Source organism: Nerophis ophidion, linkage group LG14, assembly GCF_033978795.1.
Source record: "Nerophis ophidion isolate RoL-2023_Sa linkage group LG14, RoL_Noph_v1.0, whole genome shotgun sequence".
NCBI classification, from domain to species: domain Eukaryota; kingdom Metazoa; phylum Chordata; class Actinopteri; order Syngnathiformes; family Syngnathidae; genus Nerophis; species Nerophis ophidion.
In genome coordinates this window covers 14,979,979-14,999,090 of record NC_084624.1, presented here as the reverse complement: position 1 = coordinate 14,999,090, position 19,112 = coordinate 14,979,979, and the positions used below count along the sequence as shown (strand labels likewise).

General features: G+C 42.3%; 1 protein-coding gene across 2 annotated transcripts in view; it reads right to left on the bottom strand.

Annotated features, from left to right (window-relative positions):
• smpd3 (sphingomyelin phosphodiesterase 3) overlaps positions 1-19,112 on the bottom strand; it is a 143,414-nt gene that overhangs the window by 22,691 nt on the left and 101,611 nt on the right. For both annotated transcript variants that reach the window (XM_061919921.1, XM_061919920.1), the window contains exons 5-6: positions 17,492-17,567; positions 12,665-12,826 (exon numbers count right to left, since the gene is read on the bottom strand). In XM_061919921.1, coding sequence (XP_061775905.1) covers positions 12,665-12,826; positions 17,492-17,567 — 238 coding nt within the window. The remainder of the gene's footprint in view (positions 1-12,664; positions 12,827-17,491; positions 17,568-19,112) is intronic.

Below are 19,112 nucleotides of genomic sequence, written 5' to 3'. Positions count from 1 at the left end.
CTGTCCCCTTAGCAGAAAAACATCCCCAAAGCATGATTTTTCCACCCCCATGCTTCACAGTAGGTGTGGTGTTCTTGGGATGCAACTCAGTATTCTTCTTCCTCCAAACACGACGAGTTGAGTTTATGTCCAAATGGATACATGGATGATACAGCAGAGGATTGGGAGAATGTCATGTGGTCAGATGAAAAAAAAAATAGAACTTTTTGGTATAAACTCAACTTGTCGTCTTTGGAGGAAGAAGAGTACTGAGTTGCATCCCAAGAACACCACACCTACTGTGAAGCATGGGGGTGGAAACATCATGCTTTGGGGCTGTTTTTCTGCTAAGGGGACAGGATGATTGATCCGTGTTAAGGAAAGAACAAATGGGGCCATGTATCGTGAGATTTTGAGCCAAACCTCCTTCCATCAGTGAGAGCTTTGAATGGTTGACCAAATACTTATTTTCCACCATAATTTACAAATAAATTCTTTAAAATTCCTTCAATGTGAATTCCTGGATTTTTTTTCACATTCTGTCTCTCACAGTTGAAGTGTACCTATGATGAAAATTATAGACCTCTGTCGTCATTTTAAGTAGGAGAACTTGCACAATCGGTGGCTGACTAAATTCTTTTTTGCCCCACTGTGATTATTTGATACTTATATTGACAAATGTGCTGTTTTAGACTGTGATATTGTTCACTTAAGGACACTCAATATGCATATCTAGTTTTTCCACTCTGCTGGTTTTTTAAACTATAAACATTTTTAGACCGACTTGAACATTTGATACTGAACAATAAAATTAATTAAACTGAAAAACAAATTAACTCAGGAAACAACAAAACAAAAATTAATAAAACAATTGTGCTATTTAAAAAAATAAAAATAAATTTAATCAACATAAAAAAATACATGATACACTTACAATTAATGCACCTACCCAAAAAACCTCACTCATTCACAAAAAAGGGGGTTGTTTCTTTCTATTATCAATACTTTGGTTCCTACAATATAAAGTACATCGATACAGTCTGCAAGGATTACAGTCCCTGAAGCACACATGATTGTGTGTGCTGCTGCTCCGCTAATATTTTCATTAGTTACTATTTTTTTGTAACTGTTTTTATATTGTTTTACTTTCTTTTTTATTCAAGAAAATATTTATTTATTTATTTATCTTATTTTTTTTAAAAAGGACCTTAAGACCAGACCAGGTTGTCAATGAAATTAGATTGTGTCAAGGGTTCTTAAAACCAGGTCTAGTCCAGATTATGTCCAGGTCGGACTTAGCAACACACACCCTCACCTATGTACACTCAAATCAGGGAACACAACAACAGATTGCTTTTAATCTATAAACAAAATGACATTATAATCTATAAACACAATAACATTTTCAAAATAACCCTTTGAATGGCAGGGTCCCTGCTATCACATGTTGATAAGAATATAACATTTACATAATTAAAATCAATCAATCAATGTTTATTTATATAGCCCTAAATCACAAATGTCTCAAAGAGCTGCAAAATCAACTACAGGCTTCCCAAATGCTGTAATAAATTAAGCATGATGAGTTGAACATATGTCAGCATGTGGCATAATAATGACATACTTAGTATCTCAGGTAACTACGACTGTTTTGTTTTTACTTTATGGAAAAAATATCGAGCTATATATCGTATATTGCCATTTAGCAAATGGAGCGGAAAACACAACCAAAAATTTGAGGCTTCTTCATGCGACGAAGCCGGCCTACTTCACCACAGTCTGTATAGTCTATTGGCCACCAGGCTATTTGGTTTCAGCGACGACGTGGAGACGTGATGGCGATAGGTGTATTACGGCCGCCTTAAGCAACACAAACACAGCCGGTGTTTCATTGTTTACATTTCCGGAAGATGACAGTCAAGCTTTACTATGGAACAGAGATGTCAAGCGAACACGGTTGGATTGGACCACGCACACAAAGTACAGTGTATTATGCAGCGATCATTTCGAAAGATCGTGTTTCGAAGAGGGTCCCTTGCGAAGGGCAGAGATGGGCATCGCCACCACCCGTCGACTGGTGCTGAAGAAAGGTGCGGGGCCGACCTTCAGGTTGTCCAGGTACGGCCATATAATCTCACTAAAACACTAGTAACACAATAAGCAGATAAGAGATTTTCCAGAATTATCCTAGTAAATGTGTCTAATAACATCTGAATGAATACCACTGCCCTCGTCTTTTTTTTTCTAGACCTTCACTCTCACTTTCCTCATCCACAAATCTTTCATCCTCGCTCAAATTAATTGGGGAATCGTTGCTTTCTCGTTTCCAATCGCTCTCGCTGCTGGTGGCCATGATTGTAAACAATGTTCAGATGTGAGGAGTTCCTCAACCCATGACGTGACGCGCACATCGTCTGCTACTTCCGGTACAGGCAAGGCTTTTTTATTAGCGACCAAAAGTTGCGAACTTTATCGTCGATGTTCTCTACTAAATCTTTTCAGCAAAAATATGGCAATATCGCCAAATGACACATAGAATGGACCTGCTATCCCCGGTTAAATAAGAAAATCTAATTTCAGTAGGCCTTTAAACGAGGCATCCATCCATCCATTTCCTACCGCTTGTTCATTTTGGGGTCGCTGGAGCCTATCTCAGCTGCAATATGTACATACTGCTAGCCTTATAGCATTTTAGCATCGATTAGCTTGCAGTCATGAACTTACCAAAAATGCCTGATTAGCACACCACACAGGTCACTAACATCAACAAAGCTCACCTTTGTGTATTCACGCACAGCATAAAAAGATTACTGGACAAAATGAGTCAAAAAAAAGAGCGGTATAAAACAGTTCTTTCTCTGGCAACGTTGAAGAAAGTCAACAAACTGCGGTGAGTTCAAGGACCTCCAAAATTAGTAGGACAAAATGGCGCTGGACAAAAACTCTTGTAAGAAAATCATGTTTAATATAAACTGTGGGATTTTTAACAATTAGGGAGGTTTGTGTCATGTTATCCTCCTAGAGAAACCCCCATTAAAAGAAAAATATGTATTTCCCCCATCTTTTTCTATTTTCATAAATAAAAAAAAAAGCTCCAGGCAGCCTCTAGGGCGGCGCTAAAAAGCCACACGTTCTAGGCTGATTATCAATCCCATAGCGCTGAGCGATATGGCAAAATAAATAAATACATTTTAAAAAATCATCCGATCTCTAATAATATAGTTTTTAATTAAGTTTTAAAGCATGCAAAACTAAATAAACTAAGGATTATTTCAACGTTTTATTAACATTCTAAGTAAAAATTTAAAAAAAGGGAAATTAAATAAGAAAAAGCACAATTACAAGGTCCCAATAAATTTGATTTTGCATGTTTCCGCCGATTGTAGCTGAGATAGGCGCCAGCGCCCCCCGTGACCCCGAAAGGGAATACGCGGTAGAAAATGGATGGATGGATGGATGTTTCCAAGTAAAAGAAAGATGAAACCGTTATTATTATTTCAACACTGGTGGTTCCACTATAGAAGGGGTCGGCAACCCTTTGATCACTCTGATGTGGCTCAGCTGCATTTTTGCCGACCCCCCGATTATTCTGGGAGATTTCCGGGGTTCCGTGCCTCTCCCATAATCCTCCGATTACCACGATTACCACGATTACAACATGGAGGGCGTGCCGTGATGGCCATGTCCTTAACGTCCACCAAAACATGTCTTAGCGCCCGCTTTTACTTCATGCTACCTGCGTGGCGGCCGGTCACACTTAGCTTACGGTCTTTGTTAACCCACGAAAGTGACAGCAAGGCATAATTGTTCAACAGCCATACAGGTTGCACTGAGGGTTGTGATATAAACAACTTAAACACTCTTACTAATATGTGCCACACTGTGAACCCACACCACACAAGAATGACAAACACATTTTGGGAGAACATCCGCACCGTAACACAACATAAACACAACATAAGAAATACCCAGAATCCCATGCATCCCTAACCTTTCCGGGCTACATTATACACCCCCGCTAGCACCAAACCCTGTCCCCCCAACCCTACCCACCTCAACCGACGCACGGAGGAGGGGGGGGGGGGGGGGGGATTGGGTGCTAGCAGGGGTATATAATGTAGTGTAGTGGAATTTCTGACTTTATACCATATTTTGTGTCTGTTTAAGTCCGAAAAAGAAAGTCTATCTAAAAGCCTATTTTCTGAATCACTGGGAAGCAAAATGTAAGGGAAAGTTGAATTTTTAAACAACGGAATGGAATTTTAATTTTTTTTACTGAATGAGACACCCAGAGTGTACATAACAATAAAGAATGTGAGATTTACAATATTTACTATGAACAATAAAACCCTGAATATTGACAATATATGAACATCACACACCCTCTCGATTGACATATTTTACAATTGTCAAGGCGTGGACTGTGGTGTGGTTAATTTTCCCGTGGTGCAAAGCGACTAGATTGGACACTACATGAAGGTAATGACATCTTTTAATATTAACTCAAAAAAAGGAACAAACGAACGGCGCTTCCAACGGAGGTACAAAACTAGGCTATGAAAACAAAACTTGCACTAAGGCAAAACTATGGTCATAAAACAAAAACTTGCACTATGGCATGAATAACGAAACAACTTGCTTGGAACGAGAAAGGAACAGGGATCATCGGCATGGATAACAAGGTTGTGTCAAGGGTGAGTAGAAGGTGATAGAGGGTGATGTCGCCAGGCTGACTGCCTGGCAACTGCAGCCTTAAATGGTGACGTGGTGATTGAGTACAGGGGCATGAGTGTAAGTCAGTGGTTCTTAACCTGGGTTCGGTGAGTCGGGCTCAGGGGTTCAGCAGAGGTCGAAACACGCCCGACTCATCGTGTATATAAAAACTTCGCCCTATCGGCGTATTACGGATACGGCAACAGCAGAAGTCAGACTGATTTGCGGGTGTGTCATTTGTTGGGTGTTGATGCACTGTGTTGGTTTTTTTGGTTGAACAAGGTGATGTTCATGCATCGTTCATTTTGTGCACCAGTGAGAAAACCTAGTAGCACTTTAGTATTGGGAACATATTCACCATTAATTAGTTTCTTATTATCATGCAAATTAGTACAACATTGGCTCCTTGCTAGTCATTATTAAGTACTTATTATTATTAAGTACTTATTAATGCCTTATTCGGCATGGGCTTATTATAACCCTAACCCTCCAACCCTGGCCTTAACCCGAACCCGAACCCTAACCAAATAACTCTAAATTAAGTCTTTGTGACTTAGAATATGTTCCCTTAGTGTCCAAAAAACTCTAAATTAAGTCTTTGTTACTTAGAACATGTTCCCCATACTAAAGCTTTACCAAAAACATATAACTTTGTCTTGAATTTGTAAAAAAAATGGGTTCGGGATTCGGGGTTCGGTACCTCCAACAAGGTTAAGAACCACTGGTCTAAGTGAATCAGGTGCGTGAGTCGTGAGAACAGTTGAACTGATTGGTAGTTATGGAAACAAAAACAAACCAGTGTGCGCAATGACAGGAACTAATTGAGTCAAAAACAAAACAGAACCTAACTAAACAGAACATGATCACAGACATGACAACAATCAAGGGAAACGCAACAAAAATGCAGCAAACACAGCGAAATATGAACGAGAAGGGTAAGAAAAAAACAAAAAACACCTATAATCTGATACATCTGATACATCACTAAGTTTTAGAAGTTTGATGTAAAAATCTCCTTCCGCATCTGTCCCTGACACCCGCATTTCATGTTGGCTGCTCTGGAAACACTCTGTGGAAACGCTCCCCTCCCACACTGCTTGGTGCCTCATCTGAACTGCTGGGACTTAGATGACCATACTAAATAATTAGGGTACCATAGTAACTAATTACATTACCATAGCAACTAGTATGTTATGGAAAATTGCAGATTCCAACCATATAAATACTTTTTATAGTTTAAGAGATCTGGTAATTTGGAAACATCGCTACACATCATAATGGAAGCTACAGTTTCCATCTTAAAGATCTAAAAAAAAAATGTTTGGGAATATCCAGCAGACATTCAAAGCGGTCCCCGGGCCTTAATTCGCCCAAATCTGCATACTATGGATATATTTACGCCCACCCCACATACATAAGGCTGGAAACCATCAATCAATCAATCAATGTTTACTTATATAGCCCGAAATCACTAGTGTCTCAAAGGGCTGCACAAACCACAACAACAAACCATCTTCCTTAGCAACTAGTGACAGTGTGTGTTCAAAGATGAGCATCAATACGAATAGCCCATCAAATCCTAAATAACACTGCACCAGCGCCACTTAAGCACTCTGTCCAGTTTACATCTGCTGTGACAACTAGAAACACACAAGCCTCCACCAGGGGGCAGTGTAGCATACCCAGATGTAAAACATCCTTTGCACAATCAGCCTTTTCATACAAAGCCATAAAAGGAATGGAACGACCTCACAACAAACTTGAAAAGCCTAACAGTGGCTTTGGAGCAATCAAAGCTGCGCACACGGTCACTAAGGTGGCCACTGTGTTTGACAGATCAACTTAAAGGCCTACTGAAATGAGATTTTCTTATTTAAACGGGGATAGCAGGTCCATTCTATGTGTCATACTTGATCATTTGGCGATGTTGCCATATTTTTGCTGAAAGGATTTAGTAGAGAACATCGACGATAAAGTTCGCAACTTTTAGTGCTGATAAAAAAGCCTTGCTTTTACCGGAAGTTGCAGAAGATTTATTGTTTATAATGGGAGCCTCCAGCTGCAATTCGGACCGAGAAAACGACATTCCCCCCATTAATTTGAGCGAGGATGAAAGATTCGTGGATGATGATATTTATGGCGAAGGACTAGAAAAAAAAAAAAAAGAAGGCGATTGCATTGGGACGGATTCAGATGTTTTTAGACACATTTACTAGGAAAATTCTGGGAAATCCCTTATCTTTCTATTGTGTTGCTAGTGTTTTAGTGAGATTAAATAGTACCTGATAGTCTGAGGGCACGGACGGCGCAAGCTCAGCTGATCTCGGGTAAGAGGCGACTTTTTGCCACAATTTTCTCACCGAAACCTGCTGGTTGACAAGTGGTCGGGAACCATGTTCGCTTGACCGCTCTGATCCATAGTAAAGCTTCACCTCCGGGAATTTTAAACAAGGAATCACCGTGTGTTTGTGTGGCTAAAGCCTAAAGCTTCCAAACTCCATCTTTCTACTTTGACTTCTCTATTATTAATTGAACAAATTGCAAAAGATTCAGCAACACAGATGTCCACAATACTGTTTAATTGCGTGATGAAAAGAGATTACTTTTAGTCGCAAATGGTGCTGCGCTAATATTTCCTGACAGTCCGTGACGTTATGTGCACACGTCATCATTCCGCGACGTTTTCAACAAGAAACTCTGTCCATCCATCCATCCATCCATCATCTTCCGCTTATCCGAGGTCGGGTCGCGGGGGCAACATCCTAAGCAGGGAAACCCAGACTTCCCTCTCCCCAGCCACTTCGTCTAGCTCTTCCCGGGGGATCCCGAGGCGTTCCCAGGCCAGCCGGGAGATAATAGTCTTCCCAACGTGTCCTGGGTCTTCCCCGTGGCCTCCTACCGGTTGGACGTGCCCTAAACACCTCCCTAGGGAGGCGTTCGGGTGGCATCCTGACCAGATGCCCGAACCACCTCATCTGGCTCCTCTCGATGTGAAGGAGCAGCGGCTTTACTTTGAGTCCCTCCCGGATGACAGAGCTTCTCACCCTATCTCTAAGGGAGAGCCCCGCCACACGGCGGAGGAAACTCATTTCGGCCGCTTGTACCCGTGATCTTATCCTTTCGGTCATGACCCAAAGCTCATGACCATAGGTGAGGATGGGAACGTAGATCGACCGGTAAATTGAGAGCTTTGTCCACGCGATGCTGCAAAGTCTTGTCAACCAAGACAGCCCCACAGCATCCAGAGCCTTAAGGAACTCCGGGCGGATCTCGTCCACCCCTGGGGCCTTGCCACCGAGGAGCTTTTTAACTACCTCAGCGACCTCAGCCCCAGAAATAGGAGAGTCCACCACAGATTCCCCAGGCACTGCTTCCTCATAGGAAGACGTGTTGGTGGGATTGAGGAGGTCTTCGAAGTATTCCTTCCACCTATCCACAACATCCGCAGTCGAGGTCAGCAGAACACCATCCGCACCATACACGGTGTTGATAGTGCACTTCTTCCCCTTCCTGAGGCGGCGGACGGTGGTCCAGAATCGCTTCGAAGCCGTCCGGAAGTCGTTTTCCATGGCTTCCCCGAACTCTTCCCATGTCCGAGTTTTTGCCTCCGCGACCGCTGAAGCTGCACACCGCTTGGCCTGTCGGTACCTGTCCACTGCCTCCGGAGTCCTATGAGCCAAAAGGACCCGATAGGACTCCTTCTTCAGCTTGACGGCATCCCTCACCGCTGGTGTCCACCAAGGGGTTTTAGGATTTCCGCCCCGACAGGCACCAACTACCTTGCGGCCACAGTTCCGATCTGCCGCCTCGACAATAGAGGTGCGGAACATGGTCCACTCGGACTCAATGTCCAGCACCTCCCTCGTGACATGTTCAAAGTTCTTCCGGAGGTGGGAATTAAAACTTTGTCGGACAGGAGACTCTGCCAGACGTTCCCAGCAGACCCTCATAATGCGTTTGGCCCTCCCAGGTCTGTCCGGCATCCTCCCCCACCATCGCAGCCAACTCACCACCAAATCCGATGACACAACTACAAAGTCGATCATGGAACTGCGGCCTAGGGTGTCCTGGTGCCAAGTGCACATATGGACACCCTTATGTTTGAACATGGTGTTTGTTATCGACAAACTGTGACGAGCACAAAAGTCCAATAACAAAACACCACTCGGGTTCAGATCCGGGCGGCCATTCTTCCCAATCACGTCTCTCCAGGTTTCACTGTCGTTGCCAACGTGAGCGTTGAAGTCTCCCAGTAGGACAAGGGACTCACCCGGGGGAGCACTTTCCAGTACTCCCTCGAGTGTTCCCAAAAAGGGTGGGTACTCTGAACTGCTTTGGTGCATAAGCACAAACAACAGTCAGGACCCGTCCCCCCACCCGAAGGCGGAGGGAGGCTACCCTTTCGTCCACCGGGTTGAACTCCAACGTACAGGCTTTGAGCCGGGGGGAAACAAGAATTGCCACCTCCTCTCTGAGCTGCAACCATATCGTGGTAGAGGAGTTTGCGTGTCCCAATGATCCTAGGAGCTATGTTGTCGGGGGTCATAAATCCCCCTGGTAGGGTCTCCCAAGGCAAACAGGTTCTAGGTGAGGGATCAGACAAAGAGCAGCTCGAAGACCTTTATGAAGATGAAAAATCATGGACCCAGATTTCCCTCGCCCGGACGCGGGTCATCGGGGCCCCCCTCTGGAGTCAGGCCCGGAGGTGGGGCACGATGGCGAGCGCCTGGTGGCCGGGCCTGTTCCCATGGGGCCCGGCCGGGCACAGCCCGAAGAGGCAACGTGGGTCACCCCTCCAATGGGCTCACCACCCATAGCAGGGGCCATAGAGGTCGGGTGCAATGTGAGCTGGGCGGCAGCCGAAGGCAGGGCACTTGGCGGTCCGATCCTCGGCTACAGAAGCTAGCTCTTGGGACGTGGAACGTCACGTCACTGGGTGGGAAAGAGCCTGAGCTAGTGCGCGAAGTCGAGAAATTCCGGCTGGATATAGTCGGACTCACTTCGACGCACAGCAAGGGCTCTGGAACCACTTCTCTCGAGAGGGATTGGACCCTCTTCCACTCTGGCATTGCCGGCAGTGAGAGGCGACGGGCTGGGGTGGCAAAAGAAACTCTGTGGGAAATTTAAAATTGCATTTTAGTAAGCTAAACCGGCCGTATTGGCATGTGTTGCAATGTTAATATTTCATCATTGATATATAAACTATCAGACTGCGTGGTAGGTAGTAGTGGGTTTCAGTAGGCCTTTAAAGGAATGGAACGACCTCACAAAAAAACTTGAAAAGTTTAACAGATTACTCATTTACAATTGAAGTTAAAAAGTGTCTTTGGAGCAATCCAAGCTGCTCACACGGTCACTAAGGTGGCCACTATGTTTGACACATCAACTTAATGTGTATTATATTCATCCATGACAGCATTTTTGTTGTAAATTGTGAGGTGTGTCTGTTATGATCATGGTTGTTTTCACAAATGATGACGGATGTGAAGAAGAGCATGTATTGTCTCTGTGTGATGATGTAAAGTAGCTATCATTGTATTGTATATTAAGTATGTGTTTATGAAATGGCATTTTATGACTTTTCTTAATTTGGTTACATGCTACCGTACGATTTTATTGTCATAATTCTATTGCATAATTTTTGTATCCCTTTAATTTAGGTAGCCAGGGACTGCAGATGGAAATGAGCTATTTAGCTATAATCTGGCACAGAACATATCTGTCTTTGAGCTTAATGTTTGTGTGCACTGTCCCTTTAAATAAAGACTAAATTAACTAAGTGTGACGGACCAGTCAGCTACCCACTCTGACTGTGAGGACTCCTGATTGTCACGCCTGTAGAATATGTTTTTTTTTTTGCCATGTTTGGTCATGTTATGTTTAGTTTTTTGGACATTTAGTTCTGTCTTTGCACTTCCTGGTTTCTTTTCGTCTCCATGCCAACCCATTTGTTTCACCCGGTCTCCTAGTCACGTCCCTGTCCTCAGCCTCACACCTGTTTTTCCCTAATCATCATAGCTGCTATTTAAGCCATTCTTTTTCCGTCTTCGTCCTGGCATCTTCACCTACCCACGCTGCACCTCCTTCATGTCCTCGAACACCTTGCTATCCATGCCCCAAGTGAGTTTTGTATTTATGCCTCAGTGCAAGTTTAGTTTTTTTTAATCTTTTGTCATGCCATTGTGCTAGTTTAGTTTATTATCCGCCATTGAGCGCGTCCTTGTTTTTGTATTTAGTGTGTAAAAAATAAAACAATGTACCTTAATTCACGCCTGGCTCTTTCCAAATTCCCTCTGCGTCGAAGAAACAACCCAAATCCGAGTCCTAGTTTGACACTGATAACATATATCATACGATATCAGCCCTAAAACAAAAATAAAAACAATTCTGGGCTCCTTAATGGCGGCTATGCTTGTGACGTCACTTCTTCCTGGATTGTTACAAACCTTACAAAAAGCCGGTGGATCTGTGACCGGCTCGTCTTTGGATAACACGTCTCCCATTTGTCAAAAATATTTACACACGCTTTAGATGTTTTCTCTGTCGTCCTCATGTCCATCTTTTAAATATAAGTGTGGTTCGAAGTTGAGACAAACATATGATGAGAGAGATCATTATTCATGCGTTCGTTACTTCTCGTCTCGATTACCACATTATTATGCTAGACCCACTCAACGTCCATTGCACCGGTCTCCTCTAGAGGGGAAAGGTCAGCCACATCTGCGGTCCTCTCCAAGGTTTCTCATTGTCATCCCACCGGGTTGAGTTTTTCCTCACCCTGATGTGGGATCTGAACCGAGGATGTCGTTGTGGCTTGTGCAGCCCTTTGAGACACTTGTGATTTAGGGCTATATAAATAAACATTGATTGATTGACTTTTTGTATGACATAAACAAAATATATTCAATATATTCTCTTCTAAAAACTCAATAGTTAAATATTTGATGTGAAGTAGTTGGTTAGTGCATGTGCCTCACAATACTAAGGTCCTGAGTAGTCCTGATTTCAATACCGTTAGTTGATAAAACTTTCGGCGAATCAAAATTCATGACTGTGAGGAGGCGTGGCCGGCAGACCTGCAGCGAGGCGGGGCACGCCGGGCCGGTCCCGAGATGGGCGTCAGGTGCGTAGAGGCCCACCTGGGCAATCACCTCTCAGTGTGTAAAAGGGCAGCAGGAGATGCAGGAGCTGCGATGAGGTGGCGACTTGTCTAGGGTGTACCTTGCCATCCGCCCGATTGTAGCTGAGATAGGCACCAGCGCCCCCCGCGACCCCAAAGGGAATAAGCAGTAGAAAATGGATGGATGGATGGAGATGCAGGAGCGGAAGGAGCTGGAGAGCCGCTGGTGCATGAGGAGCAATCGCGACAAAGAGCGAGACACAGACGACGCCGGGGACGGCTGAAAAGCGACCGGAAGAGCGAGCAGTTGGAAGAGGTCTTTAAATAGACCCCCTTTTTAGACCAGTTGATCTGCCGTTTCTTTTATCTTTTCTCCTCTGCCCCCCTTTCTCTTGTGGAGGGGGGTGCACAGGTCCGGTGACCATGGATGAAGTGCTGGCTGTCCAGAGTCGGGACCTGGGGTGGACCGCTCGCCTGTGCATCGGTTGGGGACATCTCTGCATTGATGACCCGTCTCCGCTCGGGATGGTCCCCTGCTGGCCCCTCTATAGACTGGACTCTCCCTATTATGTTAGATCCACTATGGACTGGACTTTCACAATATTATGTTAGACCCACTCGACGTCCATTGCATCCTGTCTCCCCTAGAGGGTCACGCACATCTGCAGTCCTCTCCAAGGTTTCTCATAATCATTCACATTGACATTCCACTGTGTTGTGAGTTTTTCCTTGCCCTTATGTGGGCTCTGAACCGAGGATGTCGCTGTGGCTTGTGCAGCCCTTTGAGACGCTTGTGATTTAGGGCTATATCAATAAACATCATTTGATTGATGATTTGTCGTCTGATCATACCTGAAGAGCAATTGTCAAAGTTGAGGTCTCCCAGAAGGACGTCAAAGGCCACGAGGTCTTCTAGCGCTTTCTGTCCTTCCGCGAGTTGCGGCGGAGCTTGGCGAAACTCCTCTCCCCATCGGAGCAACCAATCCAGCTGCTCACATCTCACAGCTGCGTCACCTGGGAGCAGACACAACTTTGTGATGTCATAACAATGTTAGGGATGGGCGGTACAGCCTAAAATCGACATAACAAAATCATAAATTTCATAATTTCTTTTTATTACATACACTATTTTGAGCAAAATAAAGTAAATATGGCAACATAAATAAACATAAACAAAAAGTACTATTGGCTCTGATTTTCTTGGAAAAAAACGAACAAAAAAACACAATTTTGTGATAACAAAAAATATTGATTTAATCAGTGTAGTCTCGACCATATACTGATACTAAACTTGGTATCGTTACTGTCAATATAAGTATCGGTCTGCCCACCCGTAGCTGTTATTATAGCTTTTATTATCCTCCTATGGTAGACTGACCATATGTCCTCTTTTCCTCCGACATGTCCTCTTTTGCGGGGCTGTCCGGGCGGAGTTTCTTAAATGCCTCAAATATCCGGCGTTTTGAGTTAGGGTTGCGTGTGTTTTCACTGTACGTTCAGGGTTAAGAATGGGGTTCAAAACAAAACAAATTGTGAAGGTGTGTGCACGCAGCAGCATTCGTGAGGGATTGGCAGAGACAGAGCGAGCGAGAGTGTCAAAGTTTGTGGTTGACGAACCCCTAGATGCAGAGAAGGAGGCAGGCATTTTGTAAGTAAACATGATTTAATTAAAATACTAAGAAAAAAACAAACAAAGGGTACAAACAAAAAGCATGCACGTGGGCGGATAACAAACAAAGAGAGCTAGCATGGGAGCTAGAAAACAAAAAGGAACTTTAGCATGGAAAACAGAAGTCGTACTTGTACTTGGAAAACAAAACGGAAGCAGGGAACAAAAGACAGAAAGCTAAAAACCGCTATCAAACATAGCTTACCGCAACGCTGCATTGACACATCAAGATACGACAGGTTGCAAAGACAAGTGCGACATGTGGCAACAACAATAATACAGCAACTGACTCAAAATAAAGCAGGTACAAATAGGAGCGGGCTGATTGACAACAGGTGTGGCCAGGTGCCAAGCGAAAACAGCACACAGGGAGACAAACAGGAAGCTGAACCAAAATAAGAGTGCTGACAGGAACTAAGGACAGGAAATACTAAGAACACACAGAGGAAAAACTAAAACACAAACAAACTGTCAGTGGCAAGCCTGACAGAGAGAGTTATGATATATGCTTTTTATCGATAGATTCATCCGTTTTAATGTTTTATTATCTATAGAAGGGGTGTCAAAGGTGGGCCATTTGCGGCCCACAGGCTCACGGCCTGTTTTGAAAATACTATCAAAATAAACAAAAACATAACAAAAGTGAAATAAGAAAGCTTAAAGGTGAAATGTCATTTAGAAAAAGTTGTTACATTCACTAATTAAACAAAGCTGTTTTTTTTTTCTTTCAAACTGTCATTGCTCAAAACATAATATTGAATCAAAATCAATGTTATCATGAATTATTAACCTATCCAAAGTTCCGATTACTTCACATCAAATATTCCACTTTGAAAAATATTTGTGGTGCAAGATTTTGCATATTTTGTGTGTTTTCCTTTTTTGTGGCTGAGTGGTTAGAGCAGGGGTCACCAACGCGGTGCCCGCGGGCACCAGGTAGCCCGTGAGGACCAGATGAGTAGCCCGCTGGCCTGTTCTAAAAATAGCTCAAATAGCAGCACTTACCAGTGAGCTGCCTCTATTTTTTAAATTTTATTTATTTACTAGCAAGCTGGTCTCGCTTTGCTCGACATTTTTAATTCTGAGAGAGACAAAACTCAAATAGAATTGGAAAATCCAAGAAAATATTTTAAAGACTTGGTCTTCACTTGTTTAAATAAATTCATTTATTTTTTTACTTTGCTTCTTATAACTTTCAGAAAGACAATTTTAGAGAAAAATACAACCTTAAAAATCATTTTAGGATTTTTAAACACATATACCTTTTTACCTTTCAAATTCCTTCCTCTTCTTTCCTGACAATCTAAATCAATGTTCAAGTATTTTTTTTTTTTTATTGTAAAGAATAATAAATACATTTTAATTTAATTCTTCATGTTAGCTTCTGTTTTTTCGACGAAGAATATTTGTAAAATATTTTTTCAAAACTTATTATGATTAAAATTCCCAAAAAATATTCTGGCAAATCTAGAAAATCTGTAGAATCAAATTAAAATCTTATTTCAAAGTCTTTTGAATTTCTTTTCAAATTTTTGTTCTGGAAAATCTAGAAGAAACAATAATTTGTTTTTGTTAGAAATATAGCTTGGTCCAATTTGTTATATATTCTAACAAAGTGCAGATTGGATTTTAACCTATTTAAAACATGTCATCAAAATCCTGAAATTGCTTAATCAGGAAAAATTACTAATGATGTTCCATAAATTATTTTTGTATTTTTTTCAAAAAGATTCGAATTAGCTAGTTTTTGTATTAATTTTTTTCGGTTGAATTTTGAATTTTAAGGAGTCGAAATGAAGATAAACTATGTTTCAAAATTTCATTTTCATTTTTTTCTGGTTTTCTCCTCTTTTAAACCGTTCAATTAAGTGTTTTTCTTTCATCATTTATTCTCTGCAAAAAACCTTCCGTAAAAGGAAAAGAAATTTACGACGGAATGACAGACAGAAATACCCATTATTTTATACACCTATACTTATTTATTAAAGGTAAACTGAGCAAATTGGCTATTTCTGGCAATTTATTTAAGTGTGTATCAAACTGGTAGCCCTTGAAATTAATCAGTACCCAAGAAGTAGGTCTTGGTTTCAAAAAGGTTAGTAACCCCTGGGTTAGAGTGTCTGCCCTGAGATCGGTAGGTTGTGAGTTCAAATCCCGGCCGAGTCGTACCAAAGACTATGAAAATGGGACCCATTACCTCCCTGCTTGGCACTCAGCATCAAAGGTTGCAATTGGGGGTTAAATCACCAAAAATTATTCCCGGGCCCGGCCACCGCTGCTGCTTACTGCTACCCTCACTTCCCAGGGGGTCAAATGCAGAGAATTATTTCGCCACACCTAATGTGTGTGTGGGACTATTGGTATTTTAACTTTAATGTGGAGATAAACAGAGCATTTTTATAGAAACGATTCGACGCTCGCATTCCATGTTGAACTCAGCTTTCTTACAGGTGGTATACAGTGGGGCAAAAAAGTATTTAGTCAGCCACCGATTGTGCAAGTTCTCCCACTTAAAATGATGACAGAGGTATGTAATTTTCATCATAGGTACACTTCAACTGTGAGAGACAGAATGTGGGAAAAAAATCCAGTAATTCACATTGTAGGAATTTTAAATAATTTATTTGTAAATTATGGTGGAAAATAAGTATTTGGTCAACCATTCAAAGCTCTCAACGATGGAAGGAGGTTTTGGCTCAAAATCTCACGATACATGGCCCCATTCATTCTTTCCTTAACACGGATCAATCGTCCTGTCTCCTTAGCAGAAAAACAGCCCCAAAGAATGATGTTTCCACCCCCATGCTTCACAGTAGGTGTGGTGTTCTTGGGATGCAACTCAGTATTCTTCTCCCTCCAAACACGGCGAGTTGAGTTTTTACCAAAATGGATACATGGATGATACAGCTGAGGATCAGGAGAATGTCATGTGGTCAGAAGAAACTAAAATAGAACTTTTTGGTATAAACTCAACTCGTCGTGTTTGGAGGAAGAAGAATACTGAGTTGCATCCCAAGAACACCATACCTACTGTGAAGCATGGGGGTGGAAACATCATGCTTTGGGGCTGTTTTTCTGCTAAGGGGACAGGACGATTGATCCGTGTTAAGGAAAGAATGAATGGGGCCATGTATCGTGAGATTTTGAGCCAAAACCTCCTTCCATCAGTGAGAGCTTTGAATGGTTGACCAAATACTTATTTTCCACCATAATTTACAAATAAATTCTTTAAAATTCCTACAATGTGAATCCCTGGATTTTTTTTTCACATTCTGTCTCTCACAGTTGAAGTGTACCTATGATAAATGATAAATAAATGGGTGGTACTTGTATAGCGCTTTTCTACCTTCAGGGTACTCAAAGCGCTTTGACACTACTTCCACATTTACTCATTCACACACACATTCACACACTGATGGAGGGAGCTGCCATGCAAGGCGCCAACCAGCACCCATCAGGAGCAAGGGTGAAGTGTCTGTCTCAGGACACAACGGACGTGACGAGGTTGGTTCTAGGTGGGATTTGAAGCAGTGACCCTCGGGTTGCGCACGGCCACCCTCCCACTGCGCCACGCCGTCCCCATGATGAAAAGTACAGACCTCTGTCATCATTTTAAGTGGGAGAACTTGCACAATCGGTGGCTGACTAAATACTTTTTTGCCCCACTGTATTTTCCTCCCCGCTTACCCGCTTTAGCCTCATTCATTGTGTCGTCCCCCCCCCCATCCCCCATGTTGGCTCTATATTTAGGAGGCTATGTTTAGAGCCGTGACAAGCGTGGGAGGAGCTGCAAGAAGCAAGCAAGGGGTGGGAGACATGTCTCAGGCAAAATAAATGAGGGCGCAATTGACCAGATCTTTAAATAGGTCTGTGACGCCACAGGCGGCGCGAGACGGTCGCCATGGCAACTGCTGGAGGATGAACAAATCCCATCACACACACACGCATGCACACGTGCACGCACAAACACACCCACACAAACACCCACACACACTTTTTCACTGTTATACCTTCTATGGCGTGGAGGTGTGTGCATGTCAGGTATCCCACAATCCTCTGCTCTTGATGGAATGTTCCCACATGGACCTGCAGATACAAACAAGACGTGAACTTGGACCCTGCATTTTTTATTTTTTATTTTTTTTACTCATGTTGCACTGTCATTCACTCTTTATGAGAGATGTCAGATGATAGCTTTTTTGCCGATATTGTCCAACTCTTAAATACCGACACCGATATCAACCGATACCGATACATACAGTCGTGGAATTAACAGATCATTATGCCTAATTTTGTTTTATTAAACAATGTAACAAGGTTTTCCAAAATAAATCAACTCAAGTTATGGAGAAAAATGCCATATTTATTATTGAAGTCACAAAGTGCATTATTTTTTTAATATGCCTCAAAACAGCAGCTTGGAATTTGGGGCGTGCTCTTCCTCAGAGAGCATGTGGAGGTTGAGGTGGGGAGTCGGGGGTAGTGGGGGATGTATATTGTAGCGTCCCGGAAGAGTTAGTGCTGCAAGGGTTTCCGGGTATTTGTTCCGTTGTGTTTATGTTGTGTCACGGTCCGGATGTTCTCCCGAAATGTGTTTGTCATTCTTGTTTGGTGTGGGTTCAACGTGTGGCGCATATTTGTAACAGTGTTTATACGGCCACCCTCAGTGTGACCTGTATGGCTGTTGACCAAGTATGCGTTGCATTCACTTGTGTGTGTGTGAAAAACCGTAGATATGCCTTTAAGGTTTATTGGCGCTTAAAAAGTAATTTTTACTTTTAGAAACCGATACCGAATAATTTTGAAACCGATACCGATAATTTCCGATATTACATTTTAAATAATTTATCGGACATCTCTGGTCTTTATTATTGTCTTCATTACGTGCATGAATGCACTACTGGATGGATTATTTTAAGGCTTTCTATCATTTTTTTCAAAGAGAGTCCTGAAGAACGTCAGAAAGGACCTTTTTGATGACATCATGCAACGGAATGTTCTTTTTTTTTTTAAATAGCGGGATGAAATGTGGCTACAGACGTTGGAAAGGGATTAATTTCTAAATTTGCATAATTTTTTTAATTTTTGTTTTTAGCACCAGCTATACATTTAGACCAAGGGCGTCAAACTCATTTTAGAATGGGGGGTGGGGTGGGTGGGGGGGGGGGGGGGGGGGCAGGGGGATGGGGGCTCATAGAAAAAAATCTACTACCACTGGTAAAATCACAGCAAGATAACTTAGAAATAAAGACAACATCAGATTGTTTTCTTTGTTTAAAAATAGAACGAGCACATGCTGAAAATGTACAAATCATAATATTATTGTTTTTTACACTTACACGTTGCGGTTAATAGTATTCTATGTTTATTTGTCGTTATTTATATTTTCTGAATGAACGATGTGATAATGTTCATCAGTCAACTCATTGGTGTTCATTTTCAATCCATCAAGATAAAAAAAAATCTATCAAAATCAAACTACAGAATGTTACTTATGTAGTTTGATCATTTTCTTCGATGTGGTTTATTTTGCACATGTGTAGCATCATCTACAAACATACAAAGAATTGCTATGGCGACATCTAGTGGAAACATTAAGAACAGCAGTTTCTTTCATTCAAAAATTTCTGG